At 40.1% G+C, this 20198-nt stretch overlaps 1 protein-coding gene across 1 annotated transcript; it reads left to right on the forward strand.

The window, feature by feature from the left end:
• Window positions 1-2789: 2789 nt before the first annotated feature.
• Window positions 2790-19292, forward strand: LOC143131252 (retinol dehydrogenase 12-like). Its single transcript, XM_076290752.1, has 7 exons — window positions 2790-2935; window positions 14522-14637; window positions 15273-15428; window positions 15522-15626; window positions 15823-16032; window positions 17977-18169; window positions 18807-19292. Exons 1-7 carry the CDS (start codon window positions 2922-2924, stop codon window positions 18907-18909), a joined length of 897 nt encoding a protein of 298 aa, XP_076146867.1. The 5' UTR covers window positions 2790-2921; the 3' UTR covers window positions 18910-19292.
• Window positions 19293-20198: the final 906 nt, after the last annotated feature.

Here is a 20198-nt window from a genome sequence, read left to right on the forward strand (position 1 = left end):
GGATTTGAAGGCAAGCCAGGTCAATGACTTTCTTCAGTCATTGTGCATTGTGATGATCACACACACACACACACACACACACACACACACACACACACACACACACACAGACACACACATAGACACACACACAGGAGCGTTGCAAGCGTGAGGGTTATGGGTGTTATTATAACATCCCCACTTTTGCTGAGACACAATTGTATTCCCCCCCAACACACACACAGACACACTTTTTGTCACGAAAATTTAGAAGTCAAAGACGTTGAAAGCCGCCCACCAAGCCACTTGTTTTTTCTGTTCTCAGATATGCTTTCTCTGTCTATGATCTGCAGCTTTTCTCAAACTACGGGCCTCCTCGCTGATACCGTGGGCTAGAAGCAACAATATTGAGATCAACAGACGATGTGGGTTCCTGTAACTATCCATGGAAACAGCATAGAAACTGCATAGCCTATAGTCTTTGAATTGACATTAATTAATAAGTGATAAGCTGTTGTCTGTTAGGCAACTTATAGCCCAACAGAGGTAGTCTATATTGTAGCAAATAGCCTATTGCGGTAACAGCTTTAAAAACATCCACTTGTCTCGCTGGAGTGAACGCAGACCTTGCATAAATAAACGAATTAGTGAGATGACCTGCATCTCGGTTCACCTAAAGCTTTAGTTGCGGTAACCCATTTGCACAAAACATCATTTCTGAAATGTTTTCTTTATTGATAACATGAGGTATGTCTCCATGTAGGGTAGTGTCAAGCAGTGAAGTCATAGCAGGTAGATAATGTAGGCCTACATGTCACATGAGCCACACAGAAGAGGGGCGCTGCTTGCTCTGTTCTGTCCCTCCCAAACTGCATCAAAATGATGTGTGTTTAGCAACCAGAATTTCAAAATTTTCCCTGGGGAAAAACCCCCAGACACCCGCCAATATTGTCTGCACCCTCTCTCAAAAAATACTTCTCTATCCCAGAACCCCCCCCCCCCCACACACACACACACACACCCCAAAGCTTGATACGCCTCTGCACGCACACACACACACACACACACACACACACGTGCGCGTACACATTTTCCTGTGCATCAGGCTCTTTTATTTATTTATTTAGAGGGTCAAGATGGGTCATCCTGGTGTCATTGTTCTACTTGACTGGAATATTTTCAGGCGCCAGTATTTGTGAAAAGCAAACTGTTGTGGTTCTTCAGAATCAACGCAATGAGGACAAAATATCACAATAGCTCAACCATGACATTGCAACAAAAGAGCAAACGGTAATATGATACTAAAGTGGTATTGGTAACCTATGCTGCTTGTATAAAGGACCCCCCCCCCCCCCCATAGGAAAAGAGGGAAATTATTCAGGAAGCTGCGAATCTAAGGTTTAATTAGCATTTGTCCAATAGGAAATTCACAGGAGGTTTAATCGTAAGCAATCTAATAATAGTGCCTCTTCTCTTATGCCCATTCAATGGTTAGCATGGGAAGGAAATGCTTACTTAGGTACGCACTGTCAGATTAATCAGATTAAACACATCCTGTCTCTCTTGCGTTGTGTGTAGCAAGGTAACATCTCTCTGGTGGTGGTAACAGTAAATGTATAATGTTTACCCGAGCAAAGAATAAAATACACAATTGGGCAGTCTGTTCAAATCAAGTGTTGATGGTTTCTACCTTTGTTGGTCAAAAGGAAACACTGCCCCCTGTTGGAAAACAACTTAAAAGGATTAGAATGCTTTTGTATTTTTACTGTAAAAATGCCTTTACTTATCAAGTGGAGGGTAAACCCTAACTTCCCTTATCAATTCTAAAGCAGAAGTCATTTCAACTTTCAACAGTGCTACTTTCAGCATTTTCTGTGTTAGTCCCGGACAGGTGATGGCTCCCTCCTCATGGTGAGAGTGACTTAACACAGCCTAATTCAGATACCTCCTGGCTCCTGCTATACACTGTGTGCGTGTGTGTGTGTGTGTGTGTGTGCGTGCGTGCGTGTAAGCGCGCGCGCGCGTGTATGTGCGTGCGTACGCGTGCGTGTGTGTGTATTACTGTGACTCTGACAGTTATACAGTTACTGTAGGGGGCAATGATGAGGATTACTACCTGCTGGGCAGATTACAAAAACACAATAATAATCACGTAAAGTCATAAATGACCTCAGTTGAACTAAGGTCTATTTAGGGAAGGGCTGTCTGTGCTAGCCTACAAGCTCTATCAAAATGACAATTGACCACTGGTTTATTACATTAAGTCACTAAATTGCAATTGTAAACCGACATTTGCTGCATGAAAGGATGTTCGTCAAAACAGTTCCCAAATTAGAAGGGCATATCCATCATCACTGCTTTTAAAAATACACGCGTAGGCTATGCTGCCATCTTGTGGCACAATAGCACCTAGGATCTACTTCACTCGGACTTCTTTCCGTGTTCATTTGAGTTGACCATTCACATTATTAATAGGCTACAGTACTAATTAAAGCTCGGTCAATTGATAACAAATGTTTATCACAAATATATTTAATCTGCTTTCGTTTGCCTATATGTCAGCATGTGCCAGCATGCCTACCAATATTTCAGTACCAAAGTAGACTTTGCGAAATCAATAATAAACTATTTAAAACAAACAAACAAAACATGATTATCAAAATATGTTGATTATCAAAATATGTTGATGTATCGGCCTACTCTTTGGTAGGCCTATGTCTGTGGCGAGTGTGTCCAGTGTGAACGTCAGAAACAATGTATCCAATCATAAAATCTGACGTAGCGTATGTTTACTTCCGCATAGACTTAGTTGGAAACTGGTTGGAAAGCAGTGTGCTTAGTTTGAACCTGCTGGAAGTCCACATTGTTTCACCGTATCCATGATTTTGTGAGGAATTTGGAAGAGGCTGTGACTATTCGCAGTATCAATCTACATTGCTAGCATGCAAAGCATAAGGTAGGCTAGAATTGTTTTCTTTTTTTCTATGCGACTAGCTTTTTAATCATAGGCTAGTAGAAGTAAAGTGAAGTGAAGTGGTGTACTAAAATCATGATGATGTCTTAAACAGATTGACTGACTGCACGTTTACTGCATGTCTGGCAGAAATTTACCAGCCAGACAATAAATGACCAGATTTATGCTATGAATGGTAGTAGACCTGCGAATGACAAGAATCTGTAAAGTCATGATTGACAAATAGCCAAGTCACTGTGGGGTGTGACCATGGAGCAGAATTAACCTGACTCTCGCCAGATGAATTTCGTTCCGCTTAGCTCCGCCTAGCTTCACTCACATTTATTGAGAAGCCCCTGGCTGCAGCTTGCAGATCGGGGCTGGGCTCAATGTGGGGCGGAGCGCAACGTTGAGCTCATCCCACCTTCAGCACGTCTTCTCACGCTGACCATGTCCATAGGGCCTACCCAGGGGGTCAGGATTTGAAGGGTTAGCTTCAGCCACTTAGCATGGCATTTGGCCGCCGACATTTTTGAAAACATGGCGTTACATGGTTGCAACTTCTGGCACCAGTTTTTACATGCTGATTGGTAGATGACAGCTCATGCACGAGTTTAGTGTTGGGCACAAGCGTCCTCGCGCGTCCATGTTGGTTTGCATTTCTGGAAGACGACAAATAAAACAACTAACTACTTGGAATAAGCTACTGATACTTGACTTAATGCCTACATGGTTTAGGCTGTATTACCCGACTTTGTGGTAAATAAAAGAAAAATGTTAATGTTGTCATATTAGGCTATTATTTGCCGTATATGCGGGGTGCCAATTACCTTAAAGTAACTGACTATGACCATACACTTTGGCAGATGCATAGCAATGACCTATATCCAATTATTAGCCTACTCATTGCGTTGTGTATGAAGACTATTTTAAAACGCACTGGCTGTAGTTCTGTAGAACGCAACGTCTGGATCATGTAACCTATGTCTCCCCAAGTGATTTAAAACGAAACAAATGTCAATGACTTATTTCGTTTGCTTTCTTGCAACATTGACATGATTAGGCTATGCATTTGATTTAAATGTTCAGGCTGCCAGTCGAGGCAAAAGCCAAATGTCCAACAACAGTTGCAGACTCTATGCCTGCTCGAACCACAATACCCGAGGGATGTGCGCTTCTATCGGAAGTTTAACTTGCATTGGCTTCATTCCGTCTGCCTGCAAATGTAGCCTAGGCTTAACAAGCTGCAAATTCACACTGGGTGCAGCAAAAATCCCAGCTATCCACACGTTTCATGTCTACTTAATTAATAGTCATTTTCGTTGGATAGCCTATGCGTAATATGCCTACAACCTGTCCAAATATAGTATTTAGGGATCATTATTTGTGAAGCCTAAAGTGACACAATATTGATTCGCATAGTTTATTATCACATATGAACATCACATTAAATAACCTAGGACTTCAGAGACAGGGCAAACTTTACCACCATTCCCAAAATGTCCCCAACCAATTAAATGAATTTGCGCTTATAACGAGGTGAAGCGCGTTCCCGGACAACTTCTTTTCCTCTGAGGGAATGGCCAATCTTCATCAACGACATACCGCTGTACCTTACGTTGTCTTCGTCTGTAACGTGGAATCTAATAGGCTAATTCTAGCTGGTGCCGGAAACGAACACCCATGAAACGCCATTTTCGTAAAGATGGCTGCGGTCAATTTCATGCTTTTTTTGCTGAAGTAGCTAGCCTAGCATGGGCCATTGAAATGAATGGGGGCGGGACTTAGTCACTCTCTCCAGTTATATATAATACCTCCATGGGCCTACCTGGTTTCCTACAAGTTATATTTCTCAACATAATCTCTAAGAAGAATGCTTAAATCTATAAAAGCATTTTCTCAACTTCAAGAGAAAAAAACACGGAGGTTAGACGCTTGTTAGGCCTACACGGTCTATAATGCGTAAGGGAGCTGGTAGCCTACAATTGTAACAGCTGTACAAATGCAACAATGTTTTATTCTCAAGATATGGTGTAGCTACGGAAAGATCATAGCATGTAATTCTTACAAACATGAATGGTCTACTTAATACGACCAGAGAAGGTGCAAATTTCAAGCATCATGATTTTTTTTTTTAAACCGCAACTGTTTGTTTAAGTTTGCTTCGTGAAATTTGTGCATGTGCACTTTAATCACATGTCATTCATATCTTCAGTCCCTCTGTTTCAAGTTAACATGAGTGCCATTTATATAGTCATAGCAAATGCAATTAAATGAAAATAAAAACATGACCTGTGCGGGTCAATTGTAACCCGTCTCTATGGCAAAATTAACTGATTTTTTCGCGCAACACTTCTGATTTCAAGTTATGGATTTAGATTTTTGTGCCGCGATCACACCCAATTAAAGTTAACGGATCAACTTGAAATATCACTGTTGGACCAAATGTTTCAGACATGTAAGAAATAAGCAGTTTATAAACTATATTTACTGGTTTTATCAAGTGGACCAAAATAAAGGCTATCATAACACTGTGACATATGGTTTGCAATGGCTAATGCAATAAATTAGCTTTAACAGTTATACATTTGGACTTTTTTGTTGATTTTATATGAAAACAAAAGCTCTTTGTTTAAGCCAGCAGGATTCACGATTTTAGAACTTACATTCATGACCCTATACTGTTACAACTGTACCGCACATTTTTATGGCTGCGTCAAGGTTGTAACAAATGTACATGCTGCTGTTAATGAAAAACATGCACATAAACAATAGGCTAGGCTATATAGAGACCAATATTATGTTATTATATTATATTATTGTTGCATGTTCCCTTTGGGACTCGCACAGGCTACTAAACTATTAAAGAAAATACCGATAGGCTAGAGATAAAATGCACTGATAATGTTATTGCCATAGGCCTATGTTTAGGCAGACTGGATGTAATGATCTTTATAGCGTAGCCTACTTAGATTACCCAAGAAACGCTGATGGTGTACAGATTCTAGAAGACATGATTAACGTGGGCAGTAGTTCAAGGAGGATACGCTTTTATGAAGCATTGTTCCTTGAGAAAAATTGAACTCAGAGTCCGGATAAATAGACGGACACAGAGAGGACGGGGAATGACGAGCCCAATGACGAGCTGATTTTGGGCTGAGCTCAACGTTGCGCTCCGCCTCACATTGAGCCCAGCCCCGATCTGCATGCTGCAGCCAGGGGTACTTGGGTCTTCTCAAGCATGTCCGTGGGGCCTACCTTGTTTCCTACTGTCCAAGTTATATTTATCAACATAATCTCTAGAAAGAATGCTTAAATCTATAAAAGCATTTCCTCGACTCAAAACACGGAGGTTAGACTCTCGCTGCAGGCTAACAGTACTACTGGGGTAGCCTATAATGCGTAGGGGAGAGGTACAATTGTAACAGCGGTACAAATGTATCAGTGTTTTATTCTCAAGATTAGGGGCCTGGGGGGTATTCCAGAAAGCAGGTTTACTGGCTTAACTGGGTATGTTAACCCAGAGTTAGGAAACATAGCCTATAGAAAATTAATAAATAAGTTTAAATAGCTGTACAGCTCAGCCGGGTATGCATGTTGTCACTAAGTTTGGTTAAGAATGCTGATGGCATTTGGGATAAAATGTTTTTTTTAATAGGCTACACACGCTCTCCGACTGGGAGTTTTTGTAGTGTTGGAGACGCAGAGCATATCGGCAAGCTGTCGGTCAGTGCGTAAAGTTTGCCTTGCGCTAAAGCAGTTCCTGCGCAACTTCATTCGTTTTCCTGGACACAAACCCACGAGGATCATTAAAGTGTAGTTTCACCAACTGGCAGGTCAGCATCACTTATTAAATTTTCCAAATGTGCACCGAAATGTGTCCAATAGGCTACCCATGCCTTCCGACATTCACCCTTCCGATGATGGAGCGCAAAAGTTTAACTTGGCCCACAGTTGCAGGACCCGCGTTAAAATAGAAAATTACATTTGGGATTCTCAAAGAATTCTATGGCCCACTCAATCTGTGACAACTAGGCTAGTTTAAGAAAGCATCATTCAAAGCAGTCAATACAATACGTGATGTCCAGTGAATTATTTAATTGTTCTTTTGACATTAAATAGGCTATCTTAAACATACGCATTTACACGGTCAGTTAGGCTATTCTCTGCCAAGCAAGGTCTCGGACGCAGGCGCTTAAGTATTGCTCTTTTTTTGTTATTACAGTTCTCTCCTCCTCGTAAGCCTCGACTACTCCGCCTCTAAAAAATACGGTGCTCAATTCCTTTCGCCGGTTTCACTCATGGTTTCGACTCTCAATAGATGATGCCTTTATAAGTTTGCCGTGAACTCGCACAACTCTGTTATCTAACACAGGGTTGATTGAACTAACTGGTAACCGGTGTTTTGGAACCGAAAGCTCGGGTTTAGTCGCCACAGGTTCAGACAACCCAGAGGTTAAGTTTTATCTCAGTGTTTGTTAAACCTCCTTTCTGGAATACCCCTCTGTACTACAAAGGGAGATTAACCTACCCAGATGTAACCCAGGGTTACTTTGTTAAACCAGGGTTGACAAAACCTGGTTATCTTAAGTGGTGTTAATCGGTACTACGATGCTGATTATGAAGTTGATTTGTTGAGCCAGGGTTAACCCAGAGCCATAGAAAAAGAGAGTTGCGACACTCTTTGAAGTTCCAAACAGCTCTTTGCGTGTCGTGTTATTTCAATGGCATAGACAGCAGCGAGTGCCTTATTGAACGGGAAACATTACAACAAACCAAAAACGAGTGTTATTACGTGTTAGCATGCTTACATTATAGTGTCATTTATATATTGCGAGTATAATTAGTTTGCAACATCGATCTAAAATATGTTCTTTGGTAGTTCTAACATTGCACGTTTGTTTTCTTGCTGGACATGAGCTGTTATTGGATTCCTACATTTGCCTGTATCACGCTACATATACTTTACTTACATTGTCAAAACGTAGGCTATGCATTTTGTATCCTTTTTGTGTGTGGACATTAGATCCAGTGTCCTTTTCAGTTCGTTTGATGAGATGAAGATGCCCCCCCCCCCAAATCTACCTCACAACTTTGATCATTGTAAGACTAGCAATAAACGTCTATCAAATATATAAATATATGAATGCAATTCAGTAGCATAACAACATTTTAAAAAGTTTGATCAATGCGGTAAATCTGTTCAGTTCTTTTAGAGAAATAGCATATAGGTGGCCACCACACAGCCTTGGTAACATTTTAAGACTAAGCCATAAACATGTCAAAAACACATAGGCTAAATAAGAATCAATAACAACTTATATGTGAAAAATTTGATTAATACTGCAAGATAAGACACCCACTTTTTCAATTTCACACTTGTAACTCAATAAGCAATCAACTATTTCAATAAAATACGTATAACTTATATTTCAGCCAGCTGGTGAGACTACAGCATGAAAAGGATGACTGATACATGTTAGGTTTTCAATAGAATTTTTATTAGGTTTTCAATGTGTGTTTAAAACAATAACAGGAACAAATGCAAAAAAGACTGGGAGGAAGGTATGGTGACACTGCAACATAAAAAGGAGGTCTGACACTCATTTAGGTTTCCAAAAAATAAAAAGATTTCAGTTTCCAAAGTTTGAACAACACTTGTGTGTGAACTACACAAAAGACCCAATGTGGAAGGGATGGGTAGCCCTCCGTATACTCTGTACACCTATAAGAGGGACATGGTAAGGAGGATGCAACATTTGGCTGGAGTCGGGAGTGTTATGGGAGGTGTGGAAGATGCTGGATCAACACAACTCCATTTGTGTAAGGGCCCCATTGTGTGGACCTCAAACATAAAAAATGATCTTATCTGACCATTCCGGTCATATATCGCACACCCTTCTTGTCCTCTAAATCCTTGGTCCTGGATAAGCAGAACAGGCACAGTGGAGAATGGAGGGAGAGAACAAAGCAGGTCCACACAAAAACTATAACAACATAAGGAATGATTTTGTTGGGGATTACTTTCAGAGTGATCTATGCCCTATTAACCTGACTACACTTTTCAGTTATCCAAAAAAAGACATTTGTCCTAGCCTACTTACAAAGATCACTGACCTAATGGTAGCCAATGCTGTCACTCTCTTCCATGCAAACTTCACTATGTATTTGGAAAATTACTTGGCAAGATAAAGCAATCAAAATTATTACACCAAGAACACCAACACGAAATGTAAAATTACTGAAAACTAAATGAACTGAAACCGATCATCAGTTGGAGCAAAAACTCCTACTGTAGGCTACTATACAGACGCTATACTGTCCCACGACCACGCTCGTGCCACACTCGCCTTGTGCCACTGTCCCGTTTGGAACAGTGATAGTGGCACAGGACAGGACTGGGCTGGGCTGGCAAGGGACACAAGAGCCACGCACCAGTAACAACAACAATAACTTATAATAGTCTAGGTTTTGCTCCTACTGCTTCCCCTGAAATTCATAACTGAAATCCCCTCGTTCACGAGTCGTGGACACTAGCCTACTTCATGTCACGTTCAGCCCACGGTTCAGTTCATAACGCCATAAAACTCGCCATCTAGCAAGCTAATCTATATCAGGTTTAAAGACAATAATCACATTCATTTCCTCCATTTTTCACCTGAAGAGCATTAATCACAAACCCATTGATAACCAGCACATCTGAATATAGAGTTATCATGCTGTATGAAATGTATTTTATCAAGATAAAGTTCGTGTTCCCCCTCATAGCATGTCTAACGTTAACACTATGTATGTGAATGAGCTGACTAGCTAAAGTAAGCTAGTAAGCTAACGCAATCAGGTTTGAAAAATATAGCATTATAAACATAATAAAAACCTGTTGACAACCAACCTATCATCTAAAGTTGCCCTACTACAATAGGCTAGCCAAATGTGTTTTGTTTCATTATTGACGTAGGAACATTATCTTTAAGCTAGCCTCTCTTCACATCAAGGTTTGCAGGCTAACTTTTGGCTTTAAAATTTCGGTCAACATTTAAGCAACTAGATGTACCGCAGAGCGGTACAAAATATGACCGCCGCCCAGTCCAGCACATTTTTTCCACAAAATTAAATCATGCTGAAAGGCCTATATGATTCTAACTGTCTCACTAAATTGCATTATCCACACTCAATTCTCACTGGTATCTGCTAGACAACAAGTACCAAAACATGATTAGTTCATAGATTTCACATGTAAAATTCATTTTATACAACCCCACCCCCATCTTGCCTGTTCATAATTCTGAGAAATTCTTGAATTGTGTGCATGTGTGCGTGCACACGTTTATGTTTATGTGTGTGGGTGTGTGTGTGTGTGTGTGTGTGCGTGCTTGTGTGTTTGTCTGCGTCTGTGCATGCATGCGTACATATGTCTACTGTGTGAGTATGTGTCATACGTATGATTACTGTGAATGTATGTGTGTGCGTGTGTATCTGTTTATGCACATGTGTGCACATGGAATGGGTTAACATGACCCTTGGAGGCAAACATACAGAAAAAATTGGTCATCCTAGGCCAGCCATCACCAAATGGCGGACCGCGGTCCGAGTCCGGACCGTGACGTGATCCTATCCGGACCCAGACCATAATAGCCTAATTTAGATTTTCACGTAAGATTTCAAAGCTGCGCTAAATGTTTCGTTGGTTAGGATAACAGCATTTACTTCAGGAGCTTCAGGAACCATCATTTCGCTTGCTGCTACTCAGCCAGTGAAATCTGTGAATTCTGATAAAGTCGAGTCAGTGAGTAAAGTAGGCTACTATGGAGAAGAGACTGATAGCCTGAAACGAGCGAGGAGAGGATACGGGACGAGAAACAATCAGGGGCCGGTTCCCCAAAACGTTCTTATCGCTAAGTAGTTCTTAACCTATTCCTTAACCTATCTCTTAACGTTATGGCACGATTCCCGACACGTTCGTACGCTAAGTATATCTTCTAGGGGTGTGAATCTCTCATGTAAAAGACGATACGATTCGCATCTAGATACATGGGCACGATTCGATACAAAAAAAGATACATGTTCATAAAAAAAGATTCAGTACGATTCGATGCGATGCGATTCGATGCAGTTCAAGAATGGAAAGCATTCTGAAAGATTTTTTATCATTTGCTCAAGGTGCACATTCATTTTATATTATCAGTTATCATGGTCATGGTTGTCAATTAGGCAAAAAAATGTGTGAATATGATTATCTAAACTGAGGTTTGTATTGAAATGAAGAAAGAATAGTCTACATTTCAGTCAAACACAGCAGCCAAATACAACATATTTGTTTTATAGACTTTATAGATTTTATAGAGTTATATCTGATTGTTTTCATGGAGCTGTAGCCTTGTTGAGGTAAGACAATACCGAAATAAAACAGTGCTTAAGACACTCTTGGCCTTTTCTCATATAGCCTACAAGAATAAAATAGGCCTACATATCAATGAACTCTCTGGGTTTATTTTGTTCCAACGGTAGACCTAATGCAGAAACCTATAATGCCACAAGTCTGAGTGAATATGAACAAAATAATTGGCTAATAATTTGTGCATCGTTTTAGCAAGGGCCAAATTATTATTTAACATTAAGGAAATCCCTTCATCAAACGTAAGGCTATACTCTACAGACTATCGTTGCTGTTTAGTGTTTAATTTCGCGCTGGATTTTGAAAAACAAAAGAGTAAAAACTGTAAAACACGTCCGAGTGCGAGTTGTCACGTGCTTAAATTGCAGTAGATGTATGGGTAATGAGGTCATTTGACAACTTTGGGCAATGAATGTAGCCAAAAACAAACTGCATTACCCACAATTCCGTGCCACGTATAGTTTCAAAACCGGACGTGGGATGAACACGCTGCTTGGAACGTAAATGAGAGTCTGAGCGAGCAGAAAAGGTTGTGAACTGATTCGTAACAAGTAAATCGATATAGCGACCGGTTCATTTCAGTTTTATTCCGATACGGGGCTTCACGTATCGATGTAGCCGTATCTTACACGTTAAAAACGGATACCGATACGTATCGGTTAATCTTTACACCCCTAATATCTTCTGTAAGTCAGACGTTCGTAAGGTTGGTCTGGACCATTCGTAAGCTCTCTCTTAGCGTTGTTTGAGCTCTCAAGACGCTAGTCGCCGCCACTGTGCAGCAGTCTTTAGAAATCAGCGCAGCTCAGTACAAGTCAAACTATGGTAGGCCGACAGTATGTTGACAATGTTGTGTCTCAACGATGATTTTATCTTATGGACATTTTAAGACTAATAAAATATGTTCGCAATGGATGCAGGCCTATTTATGAAGTTTACTTTATTTGGTATATGGTGGTAATTAGCCTAGGCTATTTAGTAATGTCATTAAAGCGTTCAAATTGGCAATCACTTTTGATAATTAAAAGCTGGCAAAGAATTTGCCTCTAAATGGCTAAGATCTATAAATGGGTAAGCATGGTGGTGTCCAGTAAGCGACCACCTAGGCCTATGGCAGCGATCCAACGTGTCCTTGTATTGAATCAAAAACGCTGTGTAGTCCATGTCGCTCCATAGCTCTTTTTTGTTGCTGTTGCACAAGTTATTCCGAAAGCTGGAAAACGGTGTCACCTTGCGCAAGCTCACCTCGTCCAGCAAAACTTCAAGTTCCACTGACGAGAAGCTTGGTGCCCTTTTTTTTACGTTGCTTCCCCACCATACTGTATCTAAATCTCTCTCTGTTCATTGTAGATAGGTTGCTTTTTATTGAAAACATTAACCAATGGCATTTTTTAAATTTGAACCTTGAATTTCCCCTGGGGATCAATAAAGTATCTATCTATCTATCAATACCGCATTAAACAGAAGTAACTGCAGCTGCTTGCCAATCAATTATAATTGTAAGGTACCTTACCATTCATATAAAAGTGTATTACATCATTTTAAGAAGTTGTTAAACCCATGTCAAGAAGCGGCACAAGTGGCACAACGGGATAAGGAGGGTGGATGATTAGCGAGGGATAGGCCTACCCGGTTAGTCTACCAGTCACAACATATTGTGTGAACATATTACTGACAATTTGATAATTTAGTTAATAGTTTATATTTTACTGATTACTTGAACTATGTTAAAATAAATGTTACTGGAATAATTTGAGGAATGTTTTATTTGCATAGAACGTGTTGTGTTTCTTAACGCCGTCATGCACCTTCACGTGAAGTAGAAAATCGATTCCTGAGCAATCGATGTCAACTAATTCAGCACCTTCACTTGGGACAGCGCCTTTGTAACGTCGAACGTAAGAGGCAGCGTGTTAAGAAGCTTCCTAAGGGACACTTCGGGGAACACACTTAGGAACATAAACAACTTTGGTAAGATATATCTTTTGAGTCTTCTTAGCGCGCTACAAGTGAGCGTTTTCGGGGAACCGGCCCCAGATGGATATCTAAGTTAACGATAAGTAAGTTATTTTCAAATCATCGATTGCTCAAAGAGGAGAAAGCTAGACAGCGAGAACAGAGCTTTATATAACGATACGGGGGCAATACCACACAAAACTGTCACGTCCGTAACGCCAACTAAATATGGATGAGACAGTTTTGCGCGGAATTGCCCTGGACCTCTTCTATATATTCTGAGACAGGCGATTTTAAGCGCCAATTTGAAGCACCTCTACTAGACAAAGCATATATTTTGAGCAAGCATAGGGTAGGCTAGGCCCATTTAACAGTGAACTGAGGCCACAGAATATTTTACGATTTAAGAAGGCAATATGATTGATCCACCACAATCTAGTTAAGCCTACATGCATTCACTGCCCAACAACGTGATATTCCTGGGTTTCCAGGATTTCGGTAGCCTAGAAATCTAGACGCACCCTAGCGGCGGCAAATTAATTTGCTCAGCCTGTACGTCTAGTATCAAACCATAGGGATTTCTATTGGCTGAAGCCGTGGACGTCATCCAATCACAGCGCTCTATTTTGTTAGAGAGTCTTAAGGCGGGCTTAACAGGATGGCGACAGTCCTGCGACGGTGAACAACAAGAAAGGTGGCTATGGCGAAGAGCAGTTGTTTGAATCGGCGTTGGCGTCAACTTTGGAGGAGTTGGACTTGTGCTTTTCTTTGAAAGTTGAGCAACACAATGCACTTAAGTCATTCCTTTCGAAGAAGGATGTATTTGCCGTTTTGCCGACCGGATACGGTTGGTCGTAGCGCTGGCCTATTGCATGCCTAGGCAGTTTGAAAGACAATTCTCTGCCCGCCCCTTGGATTAAGCGAGGTGAATGGCTCGATTCCAGACTATACATTTCAATGATATGATGGCCCGCCAGGCTAGGATTTCGGGTCAACATAAAAAAAACAAAAAAGATTAAATTAAACTTGCTGATTAATGGGTTCAAGTTACACGAAAATTTATATTAAAAATTCACAGACAACATATGTTCACATTTATGGCAAAATTCAAACGGGACCAGAAAATAATTATTTTCTCACATTCACTTGCATTAACGATTTTTCAATCTAGAGGTCCAGCGGGGATAATGGAAAGGGCGGGACTTACCAGCTCTATATTTGTTAATCTGTGTTTTTAGAAATGCATTTCGCCGTGCATGGTCGTCTGATGTCAGACTTGATGACAAAACAGTTGTCATCACTGGAGCCAATACTGGGATCGGGAAAGAAACTGCTATTGATCTGGCTAAAAGGGGTAAGTAAACCTGGGTGACTAGGCTTTATTTTCTTTCAGGGTGTGTTTTGACTCAACTTTTGCTCCATTATTTGCTCCCGAACTCCTACCCGCATACTGTACACACACAAAAAATAATAAAGTGATTAATTACAAACTTATATGTTCAGAGTTCAGAGGTAATACATAGCTACATTAATTTAATTGTGGAATAAAAATATGTTTTAATTTAGATTATATAGATTTTTGATTATCCAGTTGGGTGTATTATTGGGATTTTATACATTTAATGTGCGCAAATATAATTTTGGTAACCTTACAACCACAGCCCAGGCAACATTGTGTGGACCCTGCAATCTCTGGCAACTATCCTGGAAAATTTCAACTTCCAAGTGAATGATTATTGAATTATTAGTTTTTAATGTCTCCACCCTCTATTCCACACCTTCGTTTGCCCTCCAGTCTCATAATTGACATTTGATTCTGTTCTTCAAACTCAATGTTACAGTAGGTCAAAAACCAACTTTGGCAAAGTGAATGATTTCAATGATCATTGGTAATAACAAAGAAAATCTGCAGTATGGTCTCAAATTAAGGAGACTTTTCATTTTGAAGAATTCAACAACTGTTTGCTCAGATTTTTTGTTTTTTTGCAGGTGCAAGGATCATCATGGCATGTCGAGACATGGAAAAAGCCAGTGGTGCACTGAAAGAGGTTACGGAAGCTTCTGGAAACCAAAATGTGGTGATACAGAAACTAGATCTGTCAGATACAAAATCAATTCAGGAGTTTGCAGAGTTGATCAAAAAAGGTAGGCCAAAAGAAGAATGACGTATGGGTGGTCTTATGCAATTGCAGTAAGTGTGTTTTTTCATTAACTTGGGTTTTACATCTTCATTTTCAGAGGAGAAGCAACTGAACATTCTAATCAACAATGCTGGAGTGATGGTGTGTCCATATGGTAAAACAGCAGATGGCTTTGAGATGCAGATCGGTGTGAATCACTTTGGTAGGCAAATTTTTAGGCAAATTTTATTAGCATACATTGGTTAGGTTGGCTGTATATACTTAGTAGGAATCACAGCTTCTAAAAGTGTAGCAGGGGCATGTTATCAGAGTTTTTCATTATACCTCAGTCACTTAGGCATAGCTTGCTAAAGTGTGATAATAAAACAAATCCCTCTTCTATGGCTCTTACCTTGCAGGACATTTCCTTTTGACCTACCTGCTCCTCGACTTGATAAAAAAATCTGCCCCCGCCAGGATTGTCACTGTCTCTTCCATGGCCCATTCATGGGGCACAATCAACCTCGAGGACATCAATAGTGAGAAGAGCTATGACAAGAGGGCAGCCTATAGCCAGAGCAAGCTGGCCAATGTCCTGTTCACACGCTCACTGGCCAAGAAGCTCACAGGTCAGAAATTGAGCAACAGAGAAATGGTCTAAACATGTGAGAAATATAAACTGATGACTAGTGTATTGTGACTGACTGTCATATGACCAAAATTCAGTTGTAGTTATCTGACAGGCATTGTACAATCAGAGCATTCAGAAGTTCTTTCTGAAAGCTATGAGCTCTGAAACATTTGCTAACTGCGTAAAGGCAGATTCTGGAGTGGCCTTTGTCTGTATTTCTTCTGTGCGTGCAGTAACTCAGTCTGATGCAGTCTAGCCTAGCTTAGCGTAGCTCATTGAAATGGGCAGAACCAACTAGCCTAGCTCCCAAAAGTGACAAAGGAACTCCAACATCGTCTTATTCACATGTTGGTTCTGCCCACCTCAATGAGCTATGCTAAGCTATGTTAACGGTGGGTGCGTCAGACTGAGTTACTGCATGCACAGAGACAAGATACCTGTATTACCATCTTATCTAACTCTGGGGGAGACGGTGAATAAGCTAATTTCCCAAAAGGTTGCCGTGTTCCTTTAAGAATACCCTCTTCCTTGTGCGTGATGGCAAGGAGGGGAAGTGTGGTGAGATACTTCTCTCAGAGAACCAAGGTTGCGTTAAGTAACCAGACATTCTCTTACAAACATTTGTTCGATATCTCACTAGGACATATGGCCCAGTCCCGGATTGCATGCTCCGGATTGCAAGTCCAGACAGACACAGAAGTCACAAGAAGCAGTTGCAAGAAGTTGCAACAGTGGCAAGCTCAGTTCTTGCAAAGCACTAACGCGTACTGCAGAGTACTGTGAGGGAGCAGTAATGTCTATTCGATAAAACCTCACGAATGTATGAGTTTTTTCCCAGCTAGCTGCATTACATTTACTAATGTAGTAGACGCTTCTATCCAAAGTGATTTATATATGTCAACATTACAAGTGCCTTTGTCCCCGGAGCAACTTGGGGACCTTGCTCAAGGGCACAACGGTGGAAGCCAGGAATTGAACCCTCAATTTTTTCATGCTACTGCATGCTAGACCAGCTCCTTACCCACTACACTACAGTACCACCGCCCCAGCTTCAACGCAAATATCAGGAACTGATATTCTCCTGGACAGTGCCCAAAAAGTAGCCATGCCTCTGGTGGAGTGTCCTCTAAGTCCCGCCAGGGGATGCAATCGCAAACAGGTCGGATGGACGACAAAGCATGTAGCTTTTCCACCCGTTTAGCAGAAATGAGCATGAGTGAGAGAACAGTCTTGAGAGTCAGTGGTTTCAACTCATGTTTTCTATAGTTCAAAGGGGGGCTGCTAGTGACTCCAGAACCACTGACAGATCCCATGAAGGAAAAAGATGATTCTTTGAGCGAGAGAGAGAGGGGGGGGGGGGGGTGCGAGTAACCAGTGTAGAGATATTAATACAGGTGTTATATGCTTGCATTTTTTGTACTTTGTATTTCATGAACAAAATGTGGTTTTGAGCAGAAACTATTTGGCCATTTGTGTGATAGGTGTGTTGCTGTGAGAGAAGAGAGTATAGAAAAAGTATAGGTAAACACTTGTTACTAATCATACAAAAATGTAGCGTAGTGGATGAGCAGTGATGCCATTGTTTTTAATGCTTTTGAGGTTAAAGGTCAAGGTTGAGTGTTCAGCAGATGCTTTTATTCATTCTGTGACTTACAAAATGTATTTAAACATTTAGGACTTGAAAAATAATGATATTAATACTAGTATAAAGGTATTTTTTTTCTTTGCTAAATATTAAGATTTTATACTCTGATAGTCACCTGTCCCTAGGTGACCAGCAGGTACATAGCTGTTCAGTAAGTAAACTTTGCCCTCAATGCCATAAGACAGCTAGTCAACAGATGCTAGTGTTACCCATGGCTTTTAACATTCTTTCTAGAACACCAGCCTCTCACCCAGTTCCTCTCACCACAAGTTACAATGACATCTTCTTCTGCTCTAGGCACTGGTGTGACAACATATGTCCTGCACCCGGGAGTGGTACAGACAGATCTCTGGCGACACCTCAACAAAGCACAACAGGCACTTATGTGGATGGTCAGCCCCTTCACTAAGACCTCTGTGCAGGGAGCACAGACCTCCATCTACTGTGCTGTTGCCCCTGAGTTGGCCACAGAGAATGGTGGATACTACAGGTATAGTGGGATTCTGTGCTCTGTAATTAATTGAGAAATGTAATAGGCTATCATGATGGTATCAAGTCATTTGTTGATTTTTGATCAGAGATTTTGCTTACCTTTTTAGAATGATTTGTTTTAGAAATGTATAATGCACTTTGTAATAATAAACTGATAAAAGATTTAGCATAAAAAAACTGAAAAAGAAATTTTTCATTTGCCCTCAAGAAATTACACTCAAAGGAAAAGGTTGTCCTTTTCATTACCGGTATTAATTAAACATATCCCCTAGGTTGCACAGAAACAATACACTTGTGTTGGGAGGTACATACTCTGCTTAAGTAAAATGTCTCCTTTTAACAGGAGTTTCATTTGTATGCCTTATATAACTATTGAATTAAAGCAAAATATTGTTGTGAATAACAACTAACGGTAATCATTGTATACTCCAAGGTCTAAATCTCTTCCAAAGATTCTAGAACAGAGCTCTGTTCTAGAATCTTTGATCTCTTCTGTGGCATGTTAACCAATCCATGTGTTCATAATTCAGATTTTAACATCTCTGTAGTTGCGTGTGAGTTAAGGTATTATAAATAAAGAATATGTTAAATTCTCCTCATTATTAACTAATATCAAACTCTGAATCTCTCCATAGTGACTGTGCTCCAGCATCCTGCTCCAGACTTGCCTCTGATGACAGTCTGGCTCAGCGCCTGTGGGATCTCAGCTGCAAGATGCTCGATATAACATGGGAATAAAGATAGCTTTAATGCTGCCACTGCCTCTAAGGGCTATTCTGTGTGGACAGGATAGACAGTTTGATGTTTACAAAACAGCAAAATCAAAGCACAGGCTGTAACCACTCCAATATCATAAATGTCTTTATAATTATATTGCAGTATGATAAAGAAGTTTCCTATTGAGGACTACATGTTTTTATGTGTTGAAATGACAACTACTGTAAGCATAACCATTCCGTGCATGAATATATTTTGTACTAATTATCAAATGTTTCTGATTTGCAAATATTTTTTACTAATGTTTTTAATAACATACAGTAGAACGAAGAGGAATTTTCATAATTATTTTTTTGAAGATAAATGTAGTATTTAACATCTTAATAAAGCTACAGATGTCTGGATTTTGAGATCCAACAGGATTGTTCAGATGTGTATCAAATGGGGCCACTTTTCAGCCCGGGAGTTTCCGGCCAAAGACAGGCCCACGTTTGTGTGTGTGTGTGTGTGTGTGTGTGTGTGTGAGAGTGTGTGAGAGAGAGAGAGAGAGAGAGAGAGAGAGAGACTTTATTGATCCCCAAGGGGAAATTCAAGGTCTCAGTAGCATACAGACATCACACACAACATTCATTAACAGCAGAAAAAAGTATATAATATAAAAAACACAACTAAGCAATAAGGACAGTAGAGCAAGATGCTCGATATAACATGGGAATAAAGATAGCTTTAATGCTGCCATTGCCTCTAAGGGCTATTCTGTGTGGACAGGATAGACAGTTTGATGTTTACAAAACAGCAGTGTTGTATAAAGTAGAAAGCAATACTTGAGTAAAAGTACAAGTATCGTACTAGAAAAAGACTTTGGTAGAAGTGAAAGTTACCTTTTAGAATATTACTTAAGTAAAAGTCTTAAAGTATCTGATATATACCTTACTTAAGTATCAAAAGTAATTTTCTGATATTTAATGTACTTAAGTATTTGAAGTAAAAAGCAAGCGGTTTTATTTTGAACTTTTGTGAACTTTATTTTGGCTTTCTTACTTATAGTAAAGCATAAAGCATATTCAGGGTTCCCATATCTTCTTAATCTCACTCAAATCAAAATCACATTCTTTTCTAGGACTTTTCAGGCACAATTCTCTTAAGTTCAAAGAACAAACGGCATATTTTTAGAGCTGACATCAAAGGAAAAAAACAGAAACAGAAATGCCACTTTTGTATGAACTTCAGGTAAAAATGAAAAATAAATAACTTATTTCTTCCAAAAAAGAAAATGACCTGCTGGTAGGGAGAACATTTTGGTCATGTGG

This window comes from Alosa pseudoharengus, unplaced genomic scaffold, assembly GCF_046254945.1.
Source record: "Alosa pseudoharengus isolate Yale_2024_CS ecotype anadromous, Long Island Sound unplaced genomic scaffold, YU_APseudo_1.1 YU_APseudo_1.1_scf_18, whole genome shotgun sequence".
NCBI classification, from domain to species: domain Eukaryota; kingdom Metazoa; phylum Chordata; class Actinopteri; order Clupeiformes; family Clupeidae; genus Alosa; species Alosa pseudoharengus.